The 21,843-nt window shown below is 47.3% G+C and overlaps 2 protein-coding genes across 2 annotated transcripts; one reads left to right on the forward strand and one right to left on the reverse strand.

Moving 5' to 3' along the window:
- Window positions 1–126: 126 nt before the first annotated feature.
- On the forward strand, window positions 127–11,466 carry LOC135823052 (tetraspanin-3-like). The gene is made up of 7 exons (XM_065335881.1): window positions 127–163; window positions 1,989–2,138; window positions 7,675–7,749; window positions 8,088–8,180; window positions 8,488–8,634; window positions 9,948–10,031; window positions 10,757–11,466. Exons 1-7 carry the CDS (start codon window positions 131–133, stop codon window positions 10,826–10,828), a joined length of 654 nt encoding a protein of 217 aa, XP_065191953.1. The 5' UTR covers window positions 127–130; the 3' UTR covers window positions 10,829–11,466.
- LOC135822949 (protein RRP5 homolog) lies at window positions 3,588–6,345 on the reverse strand (the record flags this gene model as incomplete). Its single annotated transcript, XM_065335790.1, has 1 exon — window positions 3,588–6,345. A coding segment is annotated over one exon (2,484 nt), but the record flags the coding sequence as incomplete, so codon positions are not given.
- Window positions 11,467–21,843: the final 10,377 nt, after the last annotated feature.

Raw genomic sequence — 21,843 nt, forward strand, 5'->3', positions numbered from 1 at the left:
TCTCTCGTCCTCTCTCCCCATGCCTCTCCCTCTCTGACTGTGTGTCCATGAATCAATAAGTATTTGTCTGTCTTGTTTCTCACATCATGTACGTACACACTCACGCACTATGTCTTTATAGATTGTTGGAATGGCACAGATCACAACAGGAGCTTCATTTCTGGTAAGCACACGTACATGCATGCCTGCACGAGGAATGCATGACCGCTCGATCAGATGCTTCTGATATCAAAGGCGTGTACACTCCAGCTATTCCAGTACTCATCAGCAAACCATACCAGTAGGTACGCGTATCATACGGTATAAACATTAGTATAGAGAGGTCCTGCAATGTAGTTGAAGAGAGAGCGAGCGAGAGACTTCGTTAGACAGTGTCCTTTGCAGGATAACCTTGGTCCTTGATCTTGCAGCAGCACCGCCGGACTCAATACGTCTCGTACATTGTACATGTGCAAAGAGAGGGACAAACCCATGTCTTAGCTCAGAACCGGTTCACATCATCGAGCAACCTATGCATAGTGCGGTAGCCACCTTCCAGCTCAACTTCTCTTCTTCTCACTGCACACTGTACATGGCATAGACTGGGTTCGAGAGGTGCTAGCCACAGAAGCTGGAAAGCTAACTGCTTAATTCCTTAGAAGGAGCGACATTGGCAATAATAATAATAATAATAATAATAATAATAGATGATTCGAACAAGTTTTCGTACAACACTCTTCAGGAATCACCGTTGTACTAAAGAACAAAATGAGAACAAAGGAAATAATATAGCAATCAAGGTAGGGTGACACGATACAATGACAGCACTAGAATATCGAGGTGCGATTTCTCACAAAAGTGTGCAGAAAACAAGGGTATACAAGTAAGAACTAAGCGTGACAAGTGTGTATCAGCAACAAAAAACAAAAAAAACAAAAACAAAAAAGTGAGAACGAATGATAATAATAACAATCATAAACAAGAAGGTGACAAAACACATTTAGGCACATTCATAAGCCGAATTTGTGTGTCCAGAAAGATAGTGTTATTACCCTAAAATTGTTCAAATAATGTTCTGTTGTGTAGTGTGGCAACGTTGTTGCCACTTGTGCCTAAATGTGTTTTGTCACCTTCTTGTTTATGATTGTTATTATTATCATTCGTTCTCACTTTTTTTTTTTTTTTTTTTGTTTTTTGTTGCTGATACACACTTGTCACGCTTAGTTCTTACTTGTATACCCTTGTTTTCTGCACACTTTTGTGAGAAATCGCACCTCGATATTCTAGTGCTGTCATTGTATCGTGTCACCCTACCTTGATTGCTATAATTATTATTTCCTTTGTTCTCATTTTGTTCTTTAGTACAACAATAATAATAATAATAATTTTTTAAAAGAGGTCGGAGGCGGATAATACTTTAAAACGAAGGTAAGTTATGGGTCGCAAATATCCACGCAAACACAAATCCAGTCAACAACAATTTTCCACCTTGTCACGAGTGTTGTTATCTAAATATCTTTACGCTATATAAGTTTTAGTCTTTCCAGCTTGAGCCATTCCCTGTATAATCCTTGATGAGAAGGGACCGAAAACGTTCGGATACTTATGACAAGTGCCTTATTATGACTGGATGTGTGTTTGCGTGGATATTTGCGACCCATAACTTACCTTCGTTTTAAAATAATAATAATAATATCTTTTCTTTCCTTTCTTCCTCTTCCTTCAACTGTTTCTTGTCCCTTTGGTTTTTAGGTTTTATTTATTTATTTATTTTTGTTTGTTTTTCACTTTCTTTTTGCTGTCCCACCCATGGAAATATTTCCCGGTGGGTCTGGCTTATCGCCTTCGAAAGAAGTGAATAAAGGAGAGATAATAATAACTGGTGAAGCAGATTGGTATGAATATGGAGCTCACGCTTCCTATAGAAATGAGTCTGAGTTTCACGCCAAAAGGCCAATACGATTATGAGTCAACACAACAGAACTGTATTGTTCTTGTACTGTCCACAGAGCTATAGATCATCGCCGGAAGCGGAGATCATGTATCTGAACAGAGCGACACCGGGCGCCAGTCTTATTGTGGCCGGATCGCTGCTGCTGCTCTCCGCTGTGCTGGGATTTGTCGGTGCGAGGAACGTGTCCTGGCCGTGGCTCTGCGTGGTAAGTATGCCAGTACATGTACATAATTATTAAAATGGACTTCGAAGTACCGTACACTGTACATATACTCGTAGTCACGTGTACGTACATACACGTACACTGTACATGTACTCGTAGTCACGTGTACGTACATACACGTACACTGTACATGTACTCGTAGTCACGTGTACGTACATACACGTACACTGTACATGTACTCGTAGTCACGTGTACGTACATACACGATTACACGTACACTGTACTTTTTTTTTTACATCAAAAACAGCCTCTTTTACGGGCAAGATTAAACATTAAAAGCAACACAATGATGAGAAAACAAGAGGGGTAAACACAATAACTTTATCAACGCTGTTGACTCACGCATACACACATACACACACACACACACACACACAAGATAACAATGATACTCAGTACCTAGACTGCAGGAGTTGCAAAGAAAGTTAAATCAATGCAGCCTCCGCGTTTGCGAGGACAGCAGACTGATCATTGACGCGGCGCATCCGCCGGGCACCACGAAGGCAGGCAACACTGGCACGCAGGAGACCAAAACCAAGACGACAACGCAGCAACGCCATCACCATTGCGTATGGCTCTCCGGATTTCTCAGCAGACAGAGTAGCAATTCGCTTGAGAAGAGCGGAAGCAGCTCGACCGGCTCCACCTGTGGCTGAGAATACGACAGGTACGAAGGAGGCTCGCTCAACTTCTTGCACCCTCTGACCATACCTGCGACGCTTCTCTCGCTCATGGCTCTGGTAGCGAGCAGCGAGAGAAGAGGAACGGTTTGAAGGAGCGAAAGGGTTAAACACCCGTACATCAAGATAAACGCGTTCAAACCGTCCTCCCCACACGCCACTCGCCGCCACATCCAGACGGGCTTGATCCTCGGTGGACGCCGTCCGGTAGCGGAAAAGCTCGCCGGTGAGGGGTTGGAGATGAGGCTCTACTTCTACGCTGTGTGCCACCTTCTTCAGTTGGCCAGCGATGATGTCCCGTACCTCATTGTGGCGAAGCGTCGGGAAACCACCAGTGGGGCAAGAGAGAGCATGCTCAACAGAGAAGGTGGCACCACATGTCACAGACACAAGTAGAAGTACTACCAGAAAAATAATAATATGTAGCGCAAAATAAAGAGAATGAAAATAATAACCGGTCAAGCGCTAAATACAAACAGAAGAAAAAGAAATCATAAGCCAATACGCGCTAAACTGCGCTTAAATTATAATGAAGGGAGAAAAACTGGAATCCGCGGAAATTATAACATACAAAATGATACAGAGAAAAAAGGGGGAAAACTGGGGGAAACAGACAGGTTGTCTACAGATGACACTCGGAGACAGCAAGTGTGGCAGAATATGCATGAGGGTCATACATGTACCTGCTCGACTTGTGGCGATGCCCACGAAGACATGCCACGGCCGCCTTCACGAGAGCAAAGGACAGCTGGGCTCTGATCAAAGCCATTGCCACAGAGAAAGGCTCACCATTCTTCTCAGACTTGATGCCTGCAATGCGGCCAAAGAGAGTGGAGGCTGCCTTCCCTTGGCCACCAGTCGTACTGAACACCACGGGGATGAAGGAAGCGTGCTCAACGTTGAGAATGCGACTCTCATAACTCCTCCGTTTCTCCTCTTCGTGCTTTCTGTAGCTGCCAGCGATCGTTGGTTTCCGATTTGAGGGGGCAAATGGGTTGAAAACCCGGACATCTAGAAAGGTCCTCTCAAACCGTCCACCGTGTAGACCGCTGACAACTACATCCAGCCGAGCTTGTTCTGCCAGTGCTGGTATCACCATGCTTGCTTTCGAATTCCAGGTAGCGCTTAAAGACGTGCTTCATCTTCTTGGATGACAGCTGGATGTTGATGAGGCGCTCGAAAACCGCCCTGACATCATCAACATGTTCGTCACGCAGCAGCATGTCTATGTAGATGGACCACAGGTCGACACGTTTCGGGTAGTTGGTGACGAGACTCTCGAACATGGTGCGTCCACGCTCGACCTCGCCATGCTTAAACTCCAGCTGGGCAAACTTGCTGATGACGTCCACGTGTTCAAACTTTCGCAGACTCTTCAAGCCTCTGTCCATCAGACGGCGGGCAGCATCGGGCTTGCCCTGGCGGAACTTGAACAGACCGTACTGTTCCCAGACTTCTCGGCTCTGCGAGAAGCGCTTCACCATTGTAGCATACAGGTCATCCGCTCGCTCAAACTTCTTCGATTGGATGTAGATGCGCACCAGGCGGAAGAAGACCTTCTCTGGTTCATTGGTGCGAACGGCCTCATCAAACACCTTCATCAGACTTTCGTGACTTCCGTATACGTTCTCTAGATTGAGCCAGGTCACCCAGATATCCAGCTTGCCCTTCTCGTTGCGGAAGTTCAGCGTTTCCAGGGCCCGTTGGGCTACAGCACGCGCCTTGTCAATCTCCGCCGAGTGCATGTGACACGCCATGAACTGGATCCACGTGTCCGATTCGTCCGGATTGGCCGCCACCAAGCGCTCAAAGTCTTGCACAGTCTGCATTGGGCGCTCCGTGTCCAGCAAAGTCTCTTCCATCGCTCGCAAGTTGGCCTCATCTTGCTTTTTCTCGGCACGCTTCTGTCGCCGGGTCTTCTTTCGTTGGCTATTGGACATGTTCTCCTCGCCATCTTCGTCGTCAGAGCTACTGTCTGAAGCTGCTCCGGCCGCTGCAGCCTGTTTGCCTGCACTTGCTTGTGCTTCAGACCACCAGTCAAACTTGCTTGGTAGCTTCAAACATGCGGCAGAAGACTTGCCAGCCGGAGTAGCAGAATCATCGTCACTGTCAGTATCGCTATCGTCATCTTCCGTATCCTGGTCTGAGCGCTGAGAAGCAACATCAGCGTCCTCCGAGTCTTGCTCTCCATTCTCCACATCATCTTCAGACTCCGAGTCAGATGTCAGCATCTCTGCTCCTTCTTCCTCCATCATTTGTCTGAGCTCCGCATCACTGTCAACCTCATTGTCATCATCACTATCTGCGTCTGCAGCTGCCAAGACACGGCCACCAGTTAGCTTCGTGCGTTTGCCTGATTGGCCATCGGCATCCTTGGAATCGGACGTCTTGCGCTTGCGCTTCTGCGGTGAGATGTGAGAGTTACGCAGCGACAGCTCAATCTTGCTCTGGTTATAGTCCACAGCCATGACCTTGGTCACCACCAGCTTTCCAACTGGATAAGCCTTCTTCCAATTCTTCACAAAGTTCTCTGACAAGTTAGTGATCTTGGCTCGGCCAACAATGTTTCGAGATAGCCTCACAAAGAGACCTGCATTGTCAACAGCCGCCTTGACGTAGCCCCGTAGGATCTGGCCCTGCTTGATGTCAGCGATAGATTCGATCTCTGGGTCTCGCACGCTGGTGCCAGTGGCGGTGACAGTAGCACCGGTGCCCGATTGCCCGTGCCGTTCCGCATCGGACGCGGTGTCCGGCATGGTACCGTTGTTGCTTGACGAAGATCCTGAGGTGCGTGATGGTCGCAGTGACACGTCCAGTTGGCCACTGCTTTGCTTTTCCAGAATATAACACCTAGCGATCATATGGCATGGATAGTTGCTCAGCGGGTCCTCCTCGTAGCTGTCACTAATGTCGGTCAACGCGCAGCGTGCAAACGTCTTCACACCGGGTAGCTCCAGCAACAGGGCTTCGTCAGCGATGACCTTGGCAATGCGACAAGTGCGCACTTCACCGATACATACCTCAACTGACTTAGCCAAGCGGAACAGGCGGTCGGCCTTGATGAACTTGGTCACAGTCGCAGTGACAGCACTGCCCGGCTGAAAGTACTTATCCGGATTAGCAGCAGCCTCCTTAGTGGTAGCGGCCTCCAGCAGGGGCAGAGTGGCACGGACCGTGGGAGTAACGAGGAGATTCAGGTTGCTCTTCCAGACCTCTTTGACAAAGGCAGTCACGCGTGATCCGGGTTTCAGCTCCTGGACAAGCTCCTCAGTTAAGTCCTTATCCTTCAGAGTTGCCTCGTCAAGAGAGTCATTCTCAACAACACTCTCCTTGGCACTCAGCTCCGCCACTTCGTAGAAGTCGTGGTGACTGATTTCAAGATGTCTGTTTGATTTGAGCTTGCGGAATCCAATCACGCGGCACTTGATTTCGTCGCCGTTGTGAACGTCAGCAAATGGCCACTTGCCTGCGGCTGGCTTATCGGTGAACTGGCTCAATCTAGAGAACGTATACGGAAGTCACGAAAGTCTGATGAAGGTGTTTGATGAGGCCGTTCGCACCAATGAACCAGAGAAGGTCTTCTTCCGCCTGGTGCGCATCTACATCCAATCGAAGAAGTTTGAGCGAGCGGATGACCTGTATGCTACAATGGTGAAGCGCTTCTCGCAGAGCCGAGAAGTCTGGGAACAGTACGGTCTGTTCAAGTTCCGCCAGGGCAAGCCCGATGCTGCCCGCCGTCTGATGGACAGAGGCTTGAAGAGTCTGCGAAAGTTTGAACACGTGGACGTCATCAGCAAGTTTGCCCAGCTGGAGTTTAAGCATGGCGAGGTCGAGCGTGGACGCACCATGTTCGAGAGTCTCGTCACCAACTACCCGAAACGTGTCGACCTGTGGTCCATCTACATAGACATGCTGCTGCGTGACGAACATGTTGATGATGTCAGGGCGGTTTTCGAGCGCCTCATCAACATCCAGCTGTCATCCAAGAAGATGAAGCACGTCTTTAAGCGCTACCTGGAATTCGAAAGCAAGCATGGTGATACCAGCACTGTTGCCGAGGTGACCAAGAAGCTACGAAATATGAGCGCACCGGATACAGAGTAACAAACCTTTTTTTCTCTTTCTCTTCCTCAGTACTCGTAGTCACGTGTACGTACATACACGTACACTGTACATGTACTCGTAGTCACGTGTACGTACATACACGTACACTGTACATGTACTCGTAGTCACGTGTACGTACATACACGTACACTGTACATGTACTCGTAGTCACGTGTACGTACATACACGTACACTGTACATGTACTCGTAGTCACGTGTACGTACATACACGTACATACTGGCTACAAGACGCGTTTGTCTGTTCCTTCTTGGTCTGAGACAACAGCACACAGCAAGACTTTGAAGATTTTTCAATCTACATGTAGTTATCGCCTAAGAAAAGACCTAAAAGGCAGAATTGTGATAGGCAACGGCATGGCAGGAAAGAGAGCAAGGAGAAAGTAACATTACGAGATCGACACAGCCGTGAAATTCTGAAGTTATGATAGGTTTCTTTCTTTTCGGTCTCTTCATTTTGTTTGCGATACCTGTCTCGATGACGTTATCATGTTACTCCCCTTTCTCCACCATGGCTAGCCAATATCCATGCACTAATCAATCTTCACGTTGTCCTGTGTTCCTACTGGACTTTGACGTGACAGACAAAAAGATGCAAATGGAACTACCGGTAGTAGTAGTAACGAAAAATGCTTCTGCTGTCGCTGTACTTCACATCCTATTTATTTTAATGATGGATAAGCAGGCATAATTGTTATGGTTTTGCTCTCCTGTAGCTTGGAGCAGCTCTCAGTCTGCTCACAGCCTTGCAAATCGTTATCGCAGTGGTCGGATTCGTTGAAGCCAGCTCGGTCAGTCCTACTTATGTCCATAGTACACCTTCATAATAATTATTATGACTGAATTCACAGATACCTGTAGAAGACTAGAAACTACTAGGGATTGGATATTACTCAAATTCTCGTGTCCATGTATGGCAATCCTAAGGACACTACCAGTAGTCCACTTCTATCATTATGCGTAAAGGCTCTGCGCCCACTGCATTGAAAGCTGCTGCTGCAGCTACTGCTATCTGTCTGTAGCTATGAACATACATGTACAATGATGTGATAATGGGGGAAGAAACTCCTATGCATGTTCTACTGTTGTACTATGACGTCGAGTGTGTACTGTGTTGTCTGCTTTGCAGGTAGGAGATAAGGTGCACCGTTCCATGTTGTACACCCTGGGCCACCACGAGATCGATCGCTTCCGCTCCGCATGGGACACTGCACAAAGGAAGGTATGATGCGTGCTGCACTGCCAATGGAATCATTTTCCAGTTTCTTGACCTTGGAAGTATTAATATTGAGCATTTCGCAAAAATGCCTCAAACCCTAATAGTAAGAAACGCCGCCCGTTCTTATTCGACGTCAAGGTATACAGAATTATCGCTTAGCATCAAAAATTAATACGTGAAAAGTCGGCGTGGAGAAAGTAATTTAATCAGAGCAACATGTGTACATGTAGCAACAGATATGTTATGTGATCCATATTTCTTTGTCTGTATCCCACTCTCTCATGCCCCCCCCCCCCCGCGATCATTATAGCACAATTGCTGTGGAGTAGACGGATTCACTGACTGGGATATACGCTTCACTCATCGTCCAGCACATGGAAAGTACGTACCCAACAGCTGCTGCCCAATTGTCAATGAGGAACTGTGCACCGATACGCACAAGCTGCTCTACAGAACGGTACGAAACATACACGTTGCTGATAAAGGATAATTATTATGTGTATACATGTACATGTACTTGTATCTAATATGCTTCGTATGCTTAGATCTGGTCATAGTGAAACACGTGATTTCAATCACACGCAGCGAATATTAGCCGCTGTATAAACCAGAGCAATAATAATAGTAATAATAATGACAGTTCGCATATCACTCATTGCATGAGGTCAACGCATCTGTTGACAATTTCGAGCCAAGCAGCTCTATCAGAAGCAGATTGCACAGCATCCAGAAGCGAGAGATCAATGCATTGTAAGTCTTTCTTGACGACGTCGATCCATCTCAGACGTGGTCGTCCGCGGGGTCGTCGTATGTCTGTTGTGTTGATTGACATTTGGAGGGCTTGGAAAGAGGACGATTCTGCGCCTTCCCTCACTACATGGCCGAACCACAGCAGTCTCCGTAACCATAAAACAGAGCAAAAGGGTAATCAAACAAAACAATGTAGAACAGTCTCTTTCTCACAGTATAGAACAATCTTTACAGGTTTGATTTTAGTTGTACTTGAAAAGCTATGGAATCCCTTGCCCCACGAGTTTCAATCTGCCGCAAATAATGCTCAGTTTAAGCGCTGCCTCAAAGCCTTCTATTATGGCTGACTGGTTAGTCAACTTACTTACTTACTTTTCTTTCTCCTAGTTCTAATATTTTCCCCTGATCTGCTTAGCGGTATAGAACCGCGTAGCCGTCTTTCCGGCTGATATTTGCCACATTGCATTGCTGTACCTTTCCATCACCATCATAATATTGGGCAAGTCTGCCCGTTTGGTTTGTGATGTTAAATAAAAATAAACAATTACAACAACAAAAGCACACGTGTATTGTATGTTATGAGCTGGATTACGATGGATAGGATAACGATGGATAGGAGTGCTATTATTATACTTTGAAGTACATGTACATTGTACTATTCACGATGCAGTGAGTGATGTCTAGTTTCCATGATGTGTGACAAGTGACAGTGAATTATCGGAATTATTCCCTTTCCATTCCCTGAACTAGTGAATATTCGTCGAGAATACGTTATATGTACAAGTATCGTTATGTGAGAGCATCATACGTCTTTTATCCCTACACCAGTAATACGCTCTGACCTTCCTACCCAACGCAGCAAATCATACACCTACTCTGTTCAATTAAATATTGCGACAGAGCTTTCGGCCACACTCGAAAGTGGTTGTGACGAGTTGGGGAATGCAACTACACGTTTGGTGACATTTTCATGTTTCTTAGATGTTTGATCTCGTATGTTTCATGTTCCACCATTTTCAGGGCTGCCACACAATTCTCGCCAAGAAGGAAAGGGGTATGTTGACAACTGCTGCAAGTCTCGCCGTAGCTGCCGCCGTCCTCGAGGTAAACTCTGCATGCCATATCAGCGCATATTGTAGTGGAAGTAGAACGGGCGCGATAACTGGCGTTCAATATGCATACAATTTCGCCTTAAACGATGGAGTGGATGTTCTCGTTGTGTGAGTAACATAGCACGAGTACGTGGGCCTAGTTCCCGTTTATTGTGTGAATTATAATAAACCAACCAACCAACACCAATGTGCATGGAAACCTCAAACTGTTTTGCTTCGACTGAACCTTACCATACGCCTGTAGGGAGTAGTTCGAGTTGCTGCTGATTGCTCTGCTCTCCCTCCCCGTGCAGTTCAGTAACCCGCACGTAGTATCACAGATACATCGTATTCTCTCTCTCCCCCCGTTTACCCGCAGTTATTAGTATCCTATTCTCTTACTATGTGCTTCCATAGCTTTTACTATGTTCTTCCATAGCCACTTTTAGGCTTAGCCTTCGCCGTCATTTTATTGGGTCGTCATCCCGTTTGAATGTGCGAAGTGAAATAAAAACCAACCAACCAACCAACCTTCCTTCTCATCTTCCCTATTTCAGTTTTGTAGCACTTTCCATCGTACTATATTAATCTCGGCTATCGAAAGACTACCTACACTATTTCAAACGTGTTAGAAATAATCACATGTACCAAACACAGGTGTTCCTGTGGTACAGTATCGCAAGTTGAGGACCATAATCAAGCAATGATCTTGTTCTTCGTCCTTTGTCCTCTCTTCAGATGTTGGGAATTGTGTCCGCCATTCTACTGTCGACAATCTACCAAGAGAAGCCGGGCTACCAGCTGTATTGACCATGTGTATACGTCGCATCATGAACACGTGACATCGAATCATGCCTAAACAATGCACTGCAGCACACCTGAATAACAACTATGTCTTACTATATTAAATTTTGTTTGTTTTGAGCTCACAATTCCTGACTACATCTGGCCAGTATTTGGGGGAAGTTCAACTGATATGATTCATATTGCGTTCCATATAATTATGCACCTCCGAACTGCTGTACGGACACTACCTTACCTCGCTGTGAAAGACTGCGAATACTTCAATGAGGCAGTAGACGACCAGTATGGTTTCCAACGCTGACAATCACATTGATCTATTCCGTGTGGATAATATTCCGCCATGCATGCAGTTTTTCCAATTGAGTATGAATTTGTGCGTAAGAATAAGGCCACGTGCTCTGTCAAGAGGATTCCAACACTGTAGATAGAATGTTGTATTCCTATCTCGGCCAGATAGCTCCGATGTATTTGGCTTGCTCCTAGCATTATTAGGCTTTGTGTATTGTGCCTTCTGGCCAAAGCTGACCGTTATCATTCCACAGACCACAATTATCTGCTATGCGATGTCAAGGCTGATGGAGTTTGTATACATGTACTTCGACATGTGCAATGGGAGCGACCTTCAGATCATGTTTTACATGTAAGAGTATGTCTTGGGCGGACAAACGCTGAAGACATTCCTAGCGTTTCGTATGCGTAGAATATGGTGCTGGCTCGTCCAATCAGGAGTTTTCCACCCAATTCTTTGGCTCTATATGTGGAGCGCAATATGCTCGAGTTCGGGTTGTGAGAGTACATGTAGTAGATATATACAGAAGCCTTGCTTGGTAGTTAACATGTTTTTCGATTTTGACAGCATGTTACAAGGCGAGGACGCGTAGTGCTCCTGACTACAACCATAACCCGGTTGGCAGAGTCCCGGTCTTGCGACCATTTGAACCGTATTGGGAAAACCCAGGTTCGGACCCTCGTTACTCTACGGGTTGGTAGGATTTTTATAATTTTCGTTTTTTTTGTGTTGTAGAAGTCGTCGTGTTGCCGCCGTAGTATTGTTCACGTTGCTGCCGCTGCAGGGATCACGTCTGGAAGGATTTGTGATGTTATTTTCTTGTCTTCCTCTGTAATTAAATTACTTGTGATTTATTTCTTTTTTCTTTTGTTCTTTTGTTCTTTTTCTTTTTTCTTGTCTTTTTTCAACTTCTGCCCATGGCGTCCTTCTCTCAGCTCGTCAGCTGTAACAGTCATAGTCATCACCATGACGACTGTTGTGAGAAGGTGCTCGCTGCCGACGAGGTTGGTGATGTCCCGACGAGGCCATGGGTAGGCCTTCCTACCAACCCGTAGAGTAACGAGGGTCCGAACCTGGGTTTTCCCAATACGGTTCAAATGGTCGCAAGACCGGGACTCTGCCAACCGGGTTATGGTTGTAGTCAGGAGCACTACGCGTCCTCGCCTTGTAACACGCTGTCAAAATCGAAAAACATGTAGTAGATAGCCGGAGATGACCGAATGAGCTTCAAACAGTCCACGGTAAGCATTTTGCTAACGCCACTGAATGTAGTATTCGTATTTATTTAGCATTTAAATCGGGGTGGGGGGGGGGGATCTCGTAGTGTAGAGACCGACACGTGGACTCCGTCTTAGGTGGGTAACGACGTTGTTCCATCTATTGAAGTAATACTAAATGGTTATCAAGAGCTGAAGAGTAAGCACGTATATTGCTATTGATCCAAACGGATTTCCTGCCATTGTGCCTCTGCACAACATAGACGATAGTGCTGCGTGTGTCCATGTCGCTAGTACTTAGTAGTAGTAATCCAAGATGAGCCGTGGCAGGACGGAAGCAGATCAACGATGCGCACACTGTAGTCTGTCGAACGCCTCTGCTGGCTGCCATCCTGCTAGGATCAAGCAAGCACTCGCTGCACTACATCAGAGGTCATAACTAGTGTGCCTCCCTCTGGCTCTAGCTCTGCTTTGTGCGTCCTACCGCGACAAACACATGTTCAGCTCAGCACTGAACGCCGAAACCTGATTTACTCTCAACGCGCCAGACGCTACGGTTACGCTAGCCAGTGTGGCTTGTTGCGCGCTGCGCACTCACTAGCAGCCTGAGCCGGTAGATAGCTCTGCACCTTTGTGACTATGGAAGCACGGTTCAATCCCTTGCCTTGGATTGGATTGAACGTCAATGATGTTGGACACAGTCATGTCAGCGGACAGAAGACCTAAGAAGTGTGGTTGGCTGACTAGGAATCTAATGTCTTGGTTTGACACACGACAGGGTGTTATACATCGGAGGTAGTATATTCCCGTAGAATTATGTACAGAGTAGCTGTAGGTCACTTCCAGAGATGGGATCGACATGCGGGACGTGTCGTCGACAAGGCTCGAAGAGGAGAGCGTGTGAAAACGTAGGTGTAAATGGTAGCGAGGATAGCAATGAAGACGTTAAGTGTGGTGAAGGTCGCTCAAGGCGGGTGCGCTACTCGCGAGATGGATGCGAAGAGCATAAGAAAGCTAATGTCACTTCAGTAGACCGTCAAAATAGCAGCGGAGACGGTAGTCCAAGGACTCACGATACGAGCACGACGCAGTTACAGCTGCAACACACGGGGCACCGTCAGAGATCGGGATCAGTCCCTTGGAGCCACACGGAACGTAACAACACCGTGAATATCAACGCCAAGCCTCATGGGCAACGCCGTCCTGCGAGACGCTCTGCAAGCTCACCCAGGTCGGCTAAGCCACTCACCAAGTCGCTCTCGGTAACCTCAACGCGACCAGTTCAACCCGTGTCTACCGCGGCCAGCAATCAACTATCAGTATCACCATCCAAAGAAAAGGTGCGCCTGGATCGCCGTCACACCGTTCAGCAACCCTCATCCCATGACGTCAACGGCGGGCGCAGCGCCCCGCGGCCGGGAACGGGATTCACGGCCAACCTCCAGTCACGGGGCACTTTGGCGTTCGCAGTCGATTACATCGGCTGTGACACGGAGATACCATTCCGACTGGGCTACCTTCCAACGGATGACTCCACCATAGGAGCTTTGGAGAGACAATACGCGCAGCGCAAGCCTCCGTATCGCCAGGTGATTCTGGTCATAAACGAGGAGCGGTTGACGATCTTCGACTCCTACGATTTCAACCAGGTCGTTCACCGCCTTCCACTGCTGGCAATAGTGCAGGTCGATGCCCGTCATGATACAATAACAGTGGTCGAGGACACCAGGGCAACAGTGCGATCATGTCACGTAATGCGCTGTCGCCTTGCCAACCAGTCGCACACGATCGTCAGCGTGATCTCGCGCGTCTTCCACCGAGCGTTCACGGAATACGCGCTGTCGGCGCGGGCTAATGCCCTGGCGCAGGACACTGCCAGCACCGCCGTGGGCCAGGAGAAGAAGCCTAGTCGAACGGTGTCTCTCGTGGACGTTTTCAACGTACACCGGGATCTTCTGGTGACCCCTGACGATGAACGACGCACCATCGCGTCAGAGACTGACGGCGGGGGCGAGCTGGGGAGAAGACGAGATGATAATCAGGGCCGGAAAGTCAGCGAGACCGGATCGAGCAGTACAATCATTGCAAAGGAGCAGCCGACCATGCAGCCAACTGCTTCCGTCGCTGGCATGGCCCTGTCACGTGATATGACGGCAGTAGCCGAGGAGCAGCACCCGAGTGACGATATCAATCCTCCGGCGTTCTCGCGCGACGTGTACCGGCACTCGATCCGCGTACGGCGTCCTGGACTGCGCGAGTCGGAGACCACCATCACAGCGGTGCCCATGGACGCTGGATCGCAGCCACGGCGAAGGTCGGCCAGCTCGTCCAAGCGGACTACGCCGTCGACGTGCAGCGAGAAGGATTACCTGCAGATGTCGTACGATGAGTTACTTGACAGTGTTAGTATGGTGATGGGTACACCGGTGGAATACCTCAGACTACCTCATTGACTGCGGAGTGATTGTCGGATAGCCACCTATCATCTTGAGTTTGATCCTAACCTTGAGTAGCAGATTATAGACAGTACATGTATGCTTCGGCAGGGCACTTGTACCTGCATTGAGTTGTACGAGATGGAACCCCCCCCCTCCTCTCACACTTGGATGGATCTGCCTTCTCTTGAATGAAACGTTCTGGTACGCAGTGCACCCTGCGGTGAAATGACCTGGTGCATTTACGTACTCGTTTATTAAAAATAACCCACTGGGCGGTGCTGTGGGTGGTATGTTCTTGCTGTTTAGCCGGTATAAATTGGGTAGATTCAATGGGGTACCAGCGGTACATGTACATGTACAATGTAGGTATGATCTCACTCTGGAGGACAAAGCACCTGAACCGGAGGGGCTTTGCTAGCCATCCAAGAACCTCCGGTCCTCCATATACATGTACATAATATTCATGCACAGGGATGTGATGGGTACACACGGTCAGAGCCAAGGCTTGTACTGGACAAGATGAGCAAAGGTGTGCCAATTATTAGCTAGCGTAGCGCATGCGTGTATTGTCACATGTAATAAAGCATACGTGGCAAGACATACGTAGACCACATACACTGTTCAACAGAATGGGCGGTGAAAGTATTACATGCTATACGAGTAAGTATTGTACAAGTGACACCTGGTGTCAGGGACTACCATTAGAACGGGTCAATGATCTTCGAACGTAGGTGCTACCTGAAACCTTCATGATTGTTCACAAGCAGCGCATTGGGATGGTGAACAACTCAGAGCAGAAGAAGTCCATTGGACCAGGTAAAGGGTCCCTCCAGCCAGGTTGTCATTTGACCAGACTTCACCAATATGTCCTTTGAGGAGCGGCACGCTAGAAAGCTAACTACAAGTGTGGCCTGCGGATCAACAAGTGGTCGCGAGGAGGACATTCCTTTTCTGCAAGGCGTGTGCTCAGAAACCAAGGTACATGTATGTGTCGTGTAGTGTATACTGTCCGGACCAAAGTCCGAAGTCATTAATTTTTTTGATGCGTCTTCGTCCTCCTTGAGTGACCACCTAGCACGTTATACTTGCGCCTGCGGTACTGGTACGAGTAATACTAATAGTAATGCACTTGTGCCTGCGTGCGGCAGCTGCGCAGTGTCGGATCGGAGCTTGACACAAGCCTCGCACATTCACGTTTTCGGAGCACTGCATTCCAATCGTACCTTCTCGCTAGATTACCGCGACATCAGACAGCCGACAAACAGAAGCCTAGTGCACTCAGCGGAATGAAGCGGGAAATCTGAAAATATGGGCCAACCGTCTTCGCTTCGTTCCATGTTCCATAATGCCTATTACAGTATTAGTGGTCCATGGATCCAGCACATGACAATCGGGACAATCGAGCGACTGCAGGTCGGTCTGATGCGCAATATGTGCTCTCCACCAAAACTCCACGAAGAAATGTTGGTTGTTCTGCAGAAGCTCCCGTAATGTACCCAGTACTTCAAGTATTTCTAATAGAAGTATCACCTGGGTATGATGTAGGTTTCCACACCAATAGTCAGGAGGACGAAGCGGAAATGTGAACGCATTGGCTCGCGGACACGTTTGCACCATCGGGCAACGCAGCCCAGTGACTAGTTCGGTTTGAACTGAGTTATCCCTTCTTCAAATGACTTTCATTCATTTTCCAGCTCCATGCCAGCACGCCTATGGTAGTACACTCTCGTGCAAGTGGACGCTCTGGTAAAGTTACTGGTTCGAAGTACATGTACATGCATGAACATTATCAGCGAAAGTCTTTGCAAGAGAGAAGAATATAGATCATGTTCGAGTGGGTGTGATGCAGAAAAGTCTGATGTATGTTGTGGTTACGCTGTAGACACCCATAGGCAAGTTCTTCAGTACAGGACAGGTAGCATGCAGATTTTGTCCGTGCGATGATGTGACATGACATACATGTGCTAATAGTAAGAAGCAAACAGACGACACAATCATGTACATTGTGCATATTTGTATCAACATGTATCAGCACTCGGTGTACACGCAGCAGGAGGTGTCACGCACTGGTACCCCTCCCAGGCTCCAAACACACACCAGCTCAGAATGCTAACTATTTTAGTCCATAATTCACTGTGTGACCTGCGTCGTTGTGGTGTCTGGAAACTACATGTAAGTTACTTCAGCATGACATAATGATAATAATTATTGGATCACCAATGCAAAAACGAATACATGTGCATGTACAGGCAGCGTGGTGCACAATTGAGAGGAATACATGTACATGTATATGTAGCACAGAGGCTGTGCGCTTAATAACCTACAATAGTGCTCAAATGCCCGGAATGGGCAGAGCGTAGTACGCAAGAGGTACACAAAAGGAAGTAAATAGGGCTGTGTTTTTTTTTTTGTTGTAACTCAGAGCACGTGCACGTGCTGTCTGATGATTGGTTTTTGGCAACTTTTTGCCATGAAACTCTGAGTTACAAAAAAAACACAGCCCTATTTACTTCCTTTTGTGTACCTCTTGCGTACTACGCTCTGCCCATTCCGGGCATTTGAGCACTATTGTAGGTTAAGGCGCACAGCCTCTGTGCTACATACATGTATACATGTACATGTACATGGCATGTCGTATAACAGGGGTACATTATACAGCAGGTTCCCTAGACATTTAGTTCAGAAATGATGCGGTAAATAGTAGTTCTCTCACACCTCACATTTGCAACAGCAAAACCACAGTGCAGGGTCGACTGCGGACAGCCACATTGCCAGACAAAAATAAGAGCGTGTGAAAATTTAAAATGGGTATACAGTCATGTACTAGTACATGTACATGTACATGTAGGTCACACCAGTCCACACGTCCTACATGTACAGTCATGTACATTGTTTTTTTTTGTTTTTTTCGTGTTTCAAGCCTCTTGTACGGGCAAACATACCATCTTTATCAATGATAGAAATGCAACTAAAATCCAAAACAATTTTAAAATGTAAAGAACTCAAAGCAAATAAAAACAAATCAAAACAAATGAAAAGTATAACTCGGATGGTGAGCCAATTAAATTATGGTGAAAAAGGAGGACAAAATGTTACGAGTTATGACTAACTGTCCACCATCTGGTTACGTTGGTGGACAGTTAGTCATAACTCAAAACATTTTGTCCTCCTTTTTCACCACAATGAAAAGTACATACAGTTACTGCTTCATGCTGTCAAACTAACAACAGTACTGTACATGTGTAGTATCCCTGCCTTGCTAGTACTGAACTGTAGCTGACTACTACATCTATATCTACTGACCTCTAATCATGTCACATGTACACGTACATGCACTGCATGACTCTTGTCACTCCTTTACTGACAAGCCTGCAAAGCTAATTATATCACTTCTCACCACTTGTGCTTCTCTTGCGCTTGCTGGATTGCATACTACATATCTTTGCTAGTTTAGATCATCGCACCTGTATGTACATGTAGAACTAACACCCACATGTTGTACTGTACCTCCCTGACCCTGACTGAGGTCATGCGGACAGTCATGACCCTTTCTAGATCCTGTTTGCATCCATTTGCCAAATTGCCGCAATGCCCTCCTGGCCTCTGTTCTCCTCCAAAGTTCCGTTTGCTTCTTTCATCCTTATACATTTAGATAATGTTGCTATGCCTTCCCAAGTTCTGTTTGGACTGACACAACAGACTTTTGCCCTTTTTCATGACTCATGGCTCATGCAGACTCTATGATGATCTCCTTCCTTTTCGCCCTATAAAAGCTGCCATGCTTTACTCATTTCTTCAGAGCAGAGCAGAACATAACAGAACAGAACAGAGTCCCTCCTGGCAGATTGAGCCGGAGCAGTTGTATTCCTTTCAGAGTCCCTCCAGGCAGATTGAGCCGGAGCAGTTGTATACATAACTTCAGGCAGATTGAGCCGAAGAACATAATATTAACCAGTCTTCTTGTGTGTGCCTCCTGATACCACTCGGCGACCTATTACACTGGTGGCAGCGGTGGTTCAATTTTATAATTGCTAGATTCGAACCAACCTAGTATCTGTATTACACTGGTGGCAGCGGTGGTTAAAGTTAACGACGTTCCTTTGTAAGATTCGAACCTACCTATTACACTGGTGGCAGGCGTGGTTAAAGTTGTCCTTAGTCAATCGTTGTCGTCAGTTTCGTTATAAGTACCTATTACATTGATGGCAGCCTCGAACGATGAGCGGAAAGCACCGTTAATTGGCCCCCACCGCGGTTCTGAACCCATGACGATCTGACAACGATGCAGAATCTCGGTTCGCCAGTCCATCCGAACAGCAGATCGACGCTGCGACGCCCGCGTTCCGGCAAAGTGGATCACCATACTTCTCCAGCGAGCTCTCATGCCCTCCGGCATGTCCCTGTAGTACTACCGGTATATATACGACCCAAGCGACGTCGGCCCTTTCGTCTCCGTCCCTATTGCCGATCCTGCAAGAAAATTGGCCATGACATAGCGTATTGCTATCGTCCTCGCGCGACACGACCCATCTTCACTTCAACCCAGGTATGTCACCCTACTTGCTGTATCGCAACTCTATCGCCAACCCTTTCAAATGCACCTGTTACTAACGTGAGTACATATGCCACCCCTACCATGCAAGCTCCGCCATCCCGTGATTGTTTCCATTCTGTGATCATGATCATTGCTGCCATATTCCTCTCACTAACTCGTTCTGCTGCCAAAGTTGTTCCCCTGCTAACATATCTCACCTTTAGTTTGATTGCTACACTACACGCGATACACAAGGCCCTCCACGTCCCTTCAGCAAATCCATCCCATAGACAATCCCACTCCCAGTCCCCGCCCCACCATTCGATCAACAACCTAGGACTCACAACCCTCCATGTACCTTCATGTACGTCCAGATACATGCAGTACACAGTTCTAGATCACCCAACATTTCGCCACACTGCAGCTTCCGTACAACCGCTTTCTCAAGGTTTTGATCACAAAGTTTCCTAGCCTTTTCATCACCCATCCCGATCATGTCCACCCCGTAACGACCAAGCAATCAGTTCAGACCCAAAATACTGTATACCCTGCAAGCACGCACTCAAATAACCAGTCCATGTAACATGATATACCGCCACATGATGCGCGAGTCTACTTTTCCCGTTGTACCGTCCCAGAGAGACGCGAATGAAGAACTGTTACCGTCCACAGTGACGCGATTTTACACATCCTTTTTTTTACCGTCCGAAATTTTTCCCGCTCCACAGAGAGACAGGTCCTTCACACATTATACACACAGGGTCCCTACTTTATTATCAGTCTACCAAGCCTTCATTAATACTTTTGAAAAATCACGAGGGCGTGATTATCTGTAGGAAGGGAGGGTGTAGTATCCCTGCCTTGCTAGTACTGAACTGTAGCTGACTACTACATCTATATCTACTGACCTCTAATCATGTCACATGTACACGTACATGCACTGCATGACTCTTGTCACTCCTTTACTGACAAGCCTGCAAAGCTAATTATATCACTTCTCACCACTTGTGCTTCTCTTGCGCTTGCTGGATTGCATACTACATATCTTTGCTAGTTTAGATCATCGCACCTGTATGTACATGTAGAACTAACACCCACATGTTGTACTGTACCTCCCTGACCCTGACTGAGGTCATGCGGACAGTCATGACCCTTTCTAGATCCTGTTTGCATCCATTTGCCAAATTGCCGCAATGCCCTCCTGGCCTCTGTTCTCCTCCAAAGTTCCGTTTGCTTCTTTCATCCTTATACATTTAGATAATGTTGCTATGCCTTCCCAAGTTCTGTTTGGACTGACACAACAGACTTTTGCCCTTTTTCATGACTCATGGCTCATGCAGACTCTATGATGATCTCCTTCCTTTTCGCCCTATAAAAGCTGCCATGCTTTACTCATTTCTTCAGAGCAGAGCAGAACATAACAGAACAGAACAGAGTCCCTCCTGGCAGATTGAGCCGGAGCAGTTGTATTCCTTTCAGAGTCCCTCCAGGCAGATTGAGCCGGAGCAGTTGTATACATAACTTCAGGCAGATTGAGCCGAAGAACATAATATTAACCAGTCTTCTTGTGTGTGCCTCCTGATACCACTCGGCGACCTATTACACATGTACTGTGTACGCGCGCTGTCCAGCTAGCCTAGACCTGCAAACGCTGGGATTTTCATGCATGTATGGCGAAAAGCTTGATCGGATTTCATTGTGCAGCAGTACAGTGTGGATGTTAAAATGGGTAGAACAATGGAATGCAGTGCCTACCAGTATGCATTTTTATCAACGCGGTGGCGCGACGTCTTGTGGCGTGAACGCCAACAGAAGTATCGCATTTCGCCCGTAGTTTGTCCGATGATGCATTGGAAAAGCTCTTGTACATGGCTGTGTAGCTTTCCAGCCCTGCACTGGACACCCTCTCCCGCCAGCGTGGGTCTTCGCGGCGTGAGGATCAGGAACAGGCGAATGGGGGAGGGGGCATTCTTTCGTTCGCGCGAACAACACCACCTTCTGTGCAAAATCAGCGGGACACTGGACGCACTATGGATTTGAAGAGGGATTGTCTATTTTCTATGCAAGGACGTCATGCTTCTAACTGACCTGCATGCGTTTTATTCGCACATACCTTCACACTCGATATGGAAATTTGCCTTGTTGCTTGAAAGCGTGAGGCACTATAGGTTAGAGTGTGGTCTTGACCGATGTGAGCGGGCGCAGGCAGCAGACGAAGGCCCTCGGATTGTTGGACCATCACAGACGCTGCACAATCAGCCCAGCTCACAGTGGGAGCTCTCATTCAGTGTTTCAGCACTTGAGGCCGGTCATCCAGAGTCCTTGAATCTGCACAAGTCCTGGATGTCACACCAGCTCACACTTAGTAAGGCTTCGACGACATGTAGATGCGCCAGGTCCGCGACGCTGGGTCCCACTACTGAGTCTAATGATGGCTCTGGCCCGCAGCTAGGCGAAGGAATTATTCATGACTGAATACAAGGAATACGGAAGGGCATGCTACAGTAAAAAGTAGCCACTACTGTACGCTCGGACACACCGCG

This window comes from Sycon ciliatum, chromosome 8, assembly GCF_964019385.1.
Source record: "Sycon ciliatum chromosome 8, ocSycCili1.1, whole genome shotgun sequence".
Lineage (NCBI taxonomy): Eukaryota > Metazoa > Porifera > Calcarea > Leucosolenida > Sycettidae > Sycon > Sycon ciliatum.